General features: G+C 34.2%; 1 protein-coding gene across 1 annotated transcript; it reads left to right on the forward strand.

The window, feature by feature from the left end:
• Positions 1-805: 805 nt before the first annotated feature.
• LOC21398132 (1-deoxy-D-xylulose 5-phosphate reductoisomerase, chloroplastic) lies at positions 806-5,832 on the forward strand. The gene is made up of 12 exons (XM_010102910.2): positions 806-1,101; positions 1,618-1,796; positions 2,365-2,451; positions 2,575-2,700; positions 2,782-2,844; positions 3,413-3,562; positions 3,792-3,859; positions 4,159-4,270; positions 4,370-4,474; positions 4,598-4,719; positions 4,868-5,014; positions 5,112-5,832. The coding sequence occupies exons 1-12, from the start codon at positions 1,014-1,016 to the stop codon at positions 5,278-5,280; spliced, it is 1,416 nt and encodes a 471-aa protein (XP_010101212.1). The 5' UTR covers positions 806-1,013; the 3' UTR covers positions 5,281-5,832.
• Positions 5,833-8,560: the final 2,728 nt, after the last annotated feature.

Genomic DNA, 8,560 nt, shown 5'->3' on the forward strand with positions numbered 1-8,560 from the left:
ATGAACTAAATTGAAAACAACAAGTGAACAAGCATATAAATGACAAGTTTGTTTCACTTTTTTTTTTTGTCCTTAAAATTAAGGAGTAACTTTTATTTGTTTATTTATTATGAATCTAATTGCTATTGTAAAATGACATTCCCATCAAAATCTAAAAACATCAATAATATAACTAATTGACAAATATCTTATAATGACTCAAAATTATAATAAATCATCACTTACCAAAAATTATTTCCTTCATTTTTCGTACTGATTTTTTGAGTAATTTAGAGAACTTCAAAATTTCAAATGGGTAAAGAAAATCCTAAAGTTTTCCCATATTTTAATCAACTACACAATTAATTTCTCCCAAAAAGTTTAGTTTTGCCTCTTCACAATAAAATTTTGACGCAAAATTAACCAAGCAGACAAAATTTAACGTTCTTCAAATAACTTGGATCAGTTTTATTTTTATTTTTTTAATTTGAAAACACAAAGTGAGAAGTGTTTAATTTTACTTTAGAACATTTGAATATTTGGCATTTTCCCTACACAAATTGATAAATACTATATATTAACGAGAAACGGCGTGTCGTTTTTGCCACGCACCGTTAGAATCGGACGTGAATGAATCGAGTCCTTTTTAACTTTTTTTTTTTTTTTTGGTGGCTGTACTCTGGCTGATTTGACTGGGCGTCCTTGGTTTCGTCGTTATTATTTCGTTAGTTTTAGTCCCCACTCTCTCAAGCCATCCAATATTTTACTAATACAACCAACAAAATCCCTGCCATATCCAAAGCCACAAAATAGAATTATTATAATTGTTATTATTCCCTTCCCTATTCATACACACGTTAAAAGACCAATTCTTTCTTGCAAATTTTGTGCATTTCAAACACACCCAGTAAGAGAAAAAGGCCAATAAACTTTGTTTGTGTCTCTCATTTTGGTTTTTTTTTTTGTTCCCTTTCTTTCTGCAACTACAATTTTGCCGTAGTGTTTGGAAGAAAAGAAAAGAAAAGGAATTTGGGATGGCTCTGAACTTGTTATCCCCAGCTGAAGTGAAGGCCATCTCCTTTTTGGACACCACAAAGTCCACTTGCCTCCCTAAGCTTCCAGGTTTGAGTTACACTCTAATTTTCTTTCTCACTTTTTCATCTGTTTGTTTCCTCGGAAAACATATGGGAAACGAAGTTTTTTTTTTTTTGGATTTTTTTTTCAGTTGACATGGGACAAATTTTAATTCTGTGGGTTTTTTTTGTTTTGTTTTGTTTTGGTTTTTTTTTTTTTTTTTTTTTTTTTTTTTTTTTTTTTTGGCTATGTTGGAGAATTCGTGTTTATATTAGAGTACGAAATGATTTTGGTGGTGATTAATTAAATCTGTCCACTGGCTGTTTATATTAATTCTTGTCACACATAATTAAGCATAATTTGCAGAGTGATTATCGTTAATTCTTTTACCCATTTGACCATTATGCACTAATTGTGGGTTTGAACTTCATTTAGACCACTATTTTAGATGTTATGATGTTTTAGATATCCCAATAAATTATACCCATATGATCATTTTCCACTTAAACCGTTTGTGCTTGAATAACTTCAATTTATGCTATTTGGTTTGTTTGTTGTCTTTAGGTGGCATTACTTTGCAGAGAAAGGACTGCAGAGCAGTATCCCGAAGAAGGGTTCATTGTTCGGTACAGTCGCCTCCTCCGGCCTGGCCAGGACGAGCTGTTCCAGAGCCTAGTCGCAATTCTTGGGATGGCCCGAAGCCTATCTCTGTTCTGGGATCTACTGGTTCTATAGGAACTCAGGTATAAGAAAGGACAAAGGATTAAAGAAATTAGAAGAGAAATCTTGTAATGAGTTGACCGTAACTTTTTTTGTCAAGGACCTATCTGGATCCTGTTTTTAGATCATGTTACGTTTTCTAACATTATGAAACAAAATTGATGGAGAAAAATAATTATGAAACTAGGTAACCATGGCACAATACTGCTATACCGCACCGAAATTTCGATATGGAAAAGGCATTCTGCACTATTAGTAGTGAAAGTTGAGAACTTGCGAACAAGTGGGTAAAAATACCACCAATTTGCATAAGCAACAGATGAACATAATTTTTCTTGGTCAAGTATGTCTACAACTCTGGAAAGTATGTTAACTACTTAAATTAGAGCTACATGTTTTTAGAGTTTGGTCTAGATCTTGTGTTTGGAGACGGATTTGAATTTACCTGTACCCAGCTTCCTATACTGAGGTCCTTTTTATTTGTAACGGAAAAATGAATTTTCCGTTTATGTGTTTGATTAAACATTTTTCTTTTTGCTTGTTTTGACTCTCTTTATAATTTGCTTAGAACTAGAGTGTGTTGTTTTTCAGACATTGGATATAGTAGCAGAGAATCCCGATAAATTCAGGGTAGTTGGGCTTGCAGCCGGTTCAAACGTAACTCTTCTTGTAGATCAGGTATTCCGTGAACCTGGTCTAACTCAACACGATAATGATCCATCACAACCCACGGACATCATATGCGGGGGTTTTAGGAATTGATGTATTTTTTATTCATATTTTAGTTGATCATTTTGACAGGTGAAAAGGTTCAAGCCTCAAATAGTTGCAGTTAGAAATGAAGCTTCAATTGGTGAACTAAAAGAGGCTTTAGCTGATGTTGAAGAAAAGCCTGAGATTATTCCTGGCGAGCAAGGCGTGATTGAGGTGACCTAGCCTCTATCTCTCTCTGCCAATACAATTCATGTTTTCTATCAAAAGATTTTGATTACTATTTTCTCTTCACAGGTTGCGCGGCACCCGGATGCTGTCACGGTAGTTACAGGGATAGTAGGATGTGCAGGATTAAAGGTAAGTTCATAAACGCTATGCAAACACATAATCAGATTATGTGTTTAATGTGCTTTTGATATATCCATACTCAGAATTCTGTAGAAGCTAATCAATTTTCAAGATATTGGGTAGTGCATCTAACGTAGGAGAATTTAGCTATAATAATTGTTGTTATCTTTGCATTGTGGATTGTCTTAGCTTATAAACGCAGCTTTGTTTTTGTTATTTGTCTATTATGTCATTTGTCTTAGTGGTTATTTTGTTATCGTTTCGTGGGTGGGCTATAAATAAATCACAATAGCTATTGTAATAGACAGACTTGCATTTTGAGATATTGAATGTCGGTGCTAGTTTTTTCTCTAGTTTTTTGGGGTTTCCCCCTTTGCCATGGATTTGGCTTGATTTCTCAAAAATTCTGCATCAGCAGCTTTTAGCATTCTCGCTTGTATAGCATGTTATCTGTTAAAAAGAAATTTGGATACAAGTGTTTGATATGAACAATATATAACTTCGACACTAATTAGCCAGCTGAATAAACTAACCTAGTTTGTGTTTATTTATTTTCTTATTTTTCTTCCTTCCTTAGCCGACCGTTGCTGCAATTGAAGCGGGGAAAGACATAGCTTTAGCCAATAAAGAAACCCTGATTGCTGGGGGTCCTTTCATCCTCCCTCTTGCCCACAAACATAACATAAAAATTCTTCCTGCTGATTCCGAACATTCGGCTATATTTCAGGTACACAAAAATCTAAATTTTGATAACAAGTCTACATATTTTCTGCAAAATCAAATATTTCTATCACATTCATTATAATCTTCTTGTCAGTGTTGGAGCATTGGTGAATACCACTATGTGCATCTTAACATTGACGCTGACACTTTCATTATCATTTCTTCATCATTTTGCACCCTAATTCCATTTCTGCCCATTAGAAGTGAATCTTAAAGGAATATTCTTTCTTCAGTGCATCCAGGGCTTGTCAGACGGTGCACTACGGCGTATCATTTTGACCGCATCCGGAGGGGCTTTCAGGTATGAAATCATATAATATAAGCTAGAATTTCAGGTTGAAACTTGGACAGTATGCAGTGAATGCTTATTTTTGTATGGAAATTGAAGTCAGACAATTAAACAGTTTTCCTTGGACTTGAATATTTTTGGTTGTAATAGGATAGATTCAATATTTATCTAATATTTTGTGCTTAATTGTTCTCATGAAAATATAACTTCAAGGAAGTTATTTATCGCTTGAAACTTCGTTGGAGAATTATTTATTTTACATAAGATTTCCTATGTTCATAAATTTTTCTTTTAAATTGTGGTACCTACAGGGATTGGCCCGTTGAAAAGTTGAATGAAGTTAAGGTTGCTGATGCTCTGAAACATCCAAACTGGAATATGGGGAAAAAAATCACTGTGGACTCCGCTACCCTTTTCAATAAGGTTTATACTTGTGCTATATGCATTTACTATATGAATATTTCGTCGTGAGCAATTAAACACTGAGGACCGAGGATTTATTTATTTGATTTGCTTAAACAGGGTCTAGAAGTCATAGAAGCTCACTATCTATTTGGAGCAGACTATGATAACATTGACATTGTGATTCATCCACAATCCATCATTCATTCCATGGTTGAAACACAGGTTAAGACTTTGACCTAGTAATCCCGGACGCTTTTGTTCTTAATGTAGAAGCAAAACAAACTAAAGATTGGATTATACTATGCAACTTTTTCCCATTTTCTTTTATGTTTTTTCCCTTTCCAGGATTCATCTGTTCTGGCCCAGTTGGGTTGGCCCGACATGCGTTTGCCAATTCTCTATACCATGTCCTGGCCAGACCGAATCTATTGCTCCGAAATAACCTGGCCTCGACTCGATCTTTGCAAGTAATTGCCTTCTTTCTGTCATGTTTTTTAATTCCACAAATTTTCTTTCTAAATATATGCGCACTGAGAATTCCAAACTTTATTTTTTTACTTCTAAAAGTAGACAGTCCACTTCTGACATGTTAAGAAACGGAATGTGATAATGCAGGCTTGGTTCACTAACTTTTAAAATTCCCGACAACGAAAAGTACCCGTCAATGAATCTCGCCTATGCTGCTGGACGAGCTGGAGGCACCATGACTGGAGTTCTTAGTGCAGCTAATGAGAAAGCTGTTGAAATGTTCATTGATGAAAAGTAAGCTTTTTGTTATTTTTTCCGATATAACATGTCCCTCTTCAATCTTTACCGCGCATTATCATCACTTCGCTCCCTGGTTCTGCTCTGCTTTCAGGATAAGCTATCTGGACATATTCAAAGTCGTTGAGCTGACCTGTGACAAGCACCGGTCGGAAATGGAGACCTCGCCTTCCCTCGAGGAAATTATACACTATGACTTGTGGGCTCGGGACTATGCAGCCACTCTGCAGAGCTCTTCCAGGCCAAGTCCCGTTCCTGCCTGAGCGACTGCTTGCCATTGTTGACCAGGATGTGGATGCTTGATAGTTAAGAGTATGTAGAATTTCAAGGTGATAAAATCATTTTTTCCCCTCTAAGATTGGGAAGTAAAAAGAGGGCAGAAGATATTTTATCCATGTAAATATCCCCATCAGGAAAAAAAAAGGTTCCTTAAATTCATAAAGGTATTCCCTGGCCAAGGCAAGTGTCCTAGAAGAAGCAACAAGACAATTGATGAAAATCAAATTTTGTGGTGAAATTCAGACTTTTGTTCTATTTACTTATTCCCCAAGGTGCATGTTGAGACTTGCAGAAGTCTATTGCATAATGTTTTGACTTTGATTTTGGTTGGCAATAGCCTATTGTTCGACTTTGGTAGGTAAGGTGATTTTTTCTCTTCGGCTGCTACAGAGTCGTTGACCAAGAAAAAATGCTATAAATTAGGCTGTATAAGTCTAGTTATTTACCTGTACCATTTTAATTTTCAATTAGGCTTAAGTTTTACTTTTTCACAGAAGTACAATGTTTGAATTCCAACACATATTATACTTCGTTCATTTCACCGATTCAAATTTTCAGTTTTAGGTTTTTATAGTAAAAAGTTTTCAGAAAATGTCACATCTAACTTTTTCTGATACAGTGAAAAACTCTCATAAAATGTCACATCTCAACTCGAATTAAAAACTTGAATCTGCGAAGTGAACGAGATGTGTTCCTCTAATTCATAGAAAATTATACATTCAAAAATCTTTTTTTTTTTTTTTTTTTTGGAGGGAATGGAAATCTGACTTTCGATTTAAATTTTTGCCCCGTCACATAGGCTTGATTTATAACTGGACCATCGACAACAGACCCAAAAACTTAAACAGAAAATTACAAGTACCAACACCAACTTTAGCATGGTTTGTTTACAATAGTTGACACCATTTTTGCTATTTTCTTTGTAAACGCAAAGAGGGTATTAAAATTGGAAAAATTAAGTTGATGCCCATTCTGGGCTACCCCTTTTAAATTAATGGTCTATTTTTTTTTTCTTTTAGACGTGACATTTTAATTAAAATGGTCATTTTTTACCGTGATTAATCATCAATATACTAATGGTTTAAAATTGATAAATCGGTAAATTATTGATTGTAATCAGTTAATTAGTGACGAACCACTACCGTTAATCAGGAATAAACCACAAATTGGTACATCATCAATTAACTATCTCAAAAACGCAAAACAGTACATAAAAAAGGCCATTTACATCAGAACCTATCATCACAACTCTTTATTTTAGTAAGCATTGAACTAAACAAGACCTTATCTTAAACTCCGATTATCATAGTACGCCATACTAGTACAAAGTTATTATTATTTCGAGCTACATTATAAATACTTTCAACGCCGGCGCCGCCTATCTCCGAGTTGTATTATTTTGGACATATAGGCCACACCAACAGCATTGCACTGAACATTAATGGGACTTGTCTAGCTTGGCTATTAGTCATTGTATTTTGCGCTCTCAAACAGTTTCAAATGCGTCAATAAATGTTTCTGAACATTAATGGGACTTAACGATGCGTTTGGAATTCGTTTCAAAATGATTTTATTTTTTATATAAAAATGAAAAGAAAAACGTTTTTAATTTCAGATAAAAATTATTTTTAAAAATGTGTTTAGTAGTTTTATCAAGAAATTATTTTCAATGTAAAAAATCCATTAATGTCTTTCTTTCTCTCTAAACATTTTTTATTTCTCTCTTATTTTACACTAAATTAAAAAATCATTTTCATTTCCGTTTTTTGTCTTTATTGCGCCAAACGCCGTTTTAAAAACGTTTTCATTTTTTTCTCAAAAAATATAAAAAATAAAAACGGGATCAATTTCAAACACGACCGTTGCGTGTTTTGTTTGGTAAGTCATTGATAAAAGGAGACTTCATTACATGACTGGTAATATTGGAAATGCGTGCAATGTCTTACTACTATTTTGTATGGAGACGTAGCCTAGAAGTAAACGGGCTCAATGCAATGAAACAAACCCCGTTTAATTTATGCATTTGTCTAATTGAATTGTCTACATATTCCCCTCAAAGTCTTCGATCTCTTGAAGAGTTTTTGGCCTCATTCTTATACTAAAAAGCTCTCAGAAATAATCACATTTAATTTTTTGCTACAGTAAAAAGTTTTCACATAAAGTCATATCTCAACTCAAATTAAAAGCTCGAATCAACGTACTAAACGGGCCCTTTTTTCATTATCTTTTTTGATGCACTTGCGATTATTGAGGTTATCCAATTCATTGCTTCTGAAGGAAATTATGGTGTGTAACCGATCCCGTATGTAGATGATCCTTGAGGATATGAAACTATCTTTTGGGGCTATTTATGCAATAAGCATACACACATACGGAGTGGGAAACAATTCCTTCCAAAAGTTATAACTAATAGTAAAAGTATAATTAAATCTTTGAAGTCACGTAGAATATCTCTCAAGTTCAAATATATTATGCATCCATGAGGTCTTGAATTTATAATCTCTTGCTCTGATATTGTTGTAGGAGTTGCGCACGTAACCATTATAAAAATTACTTCCAAAAATTATAACTAATAAGAGAGCCGCAATTAAACACAGAACCAAACTCTAGAATTCCACTCTAAGCATTAATAGTTCGGGTCCTTATTTTGCGGTGTTCTTTATAAATTCATAGGCACACCCGAACAGGCACGAACGCATCTAAGGTCAGTGAGGGCACGTGCCCCCACTAAGAAAACTAGTGCTGGTTATATTCGTGTTTAGTTCTTGAGACGTGCTCCAATATTTGCCTAGTGCCCCCATATCGATACTTGATAGTTTACGTAGTACTCTTAGGCCTTTTCTTTAAGAAGTCTCTATATTGGACTTCAATTGTGTTTGAACTACTTGCTTAAATTCTTATATTTATTTATTTTTGGCTGAATTGAGTAGCTTTCTCTTCTTCCGTTCTTTAGTTCAACGCTTCTTTCCCTTTCCTTTTTTTTTTTTTTTTGAATATTTATGATCATTTGCAACTTTCTCTTTCCCACTTTGTATTTTTCTTACTTTTGAAGCCATTATCTCCCTTTTTCTTTTGATTTATTTCCCTCCCTTCTCTTCTTATTCCTCCGGTTTCCATAAATATATATCGCTATCATTGTTTTTTTTTTTTTTCACTTCTATCTCATCTTCTTTCTTTCTTGTCACTTTCTTATGTCCTCAAATTTTGGTTGGTTTGTAAAAATTATTAGCTTCAGTAGCCACAATTAACATATTGAGATATGTA

The sequence above is a fragment of the Morus notabilis genome, unplaced genomic scaffold, assembly GCF_000414095.1.
Source record: "Morus notabilis unplaced genomic scaffold, ASM41409v2 Scaffold229, whole genome shotgun sequence".
Classification (NCBI taxonomy): Eukaryota; Viridiplantae; Streptophyta; class Magnoliopsida; order Rosales; family Moraceae; genus Morus; species Morus notabilis.

What these genes read in the sequence shown, in the direction of transcription:
- LOC21398132 (XM_010102910.2), top strand. Translation starts at nt 1,014, where the DNA reads ATGGCTCTGAACTTGTTATCCCCAGCTGAAGTGAAGGCCATCTCCTTT. An exon ending in GCGAGCAAGGCGTGATTGAG is followed by an intron (nt 2,701 to 2,781) that starts GTGACCTAGCCT and finishes TTCTCTTCACAG; the next exon opens with GTTGCGCGGCACCCGGATGC. An exon ending in GAAATGTTCATTGATGAAAA is followed by an intron (nt 5,015 to 5,111) that starts GTAAGCTTTTTG and finishes CTCTGCTTTCAG; the next exon opens with GATAAGCTATCTGGACATAT.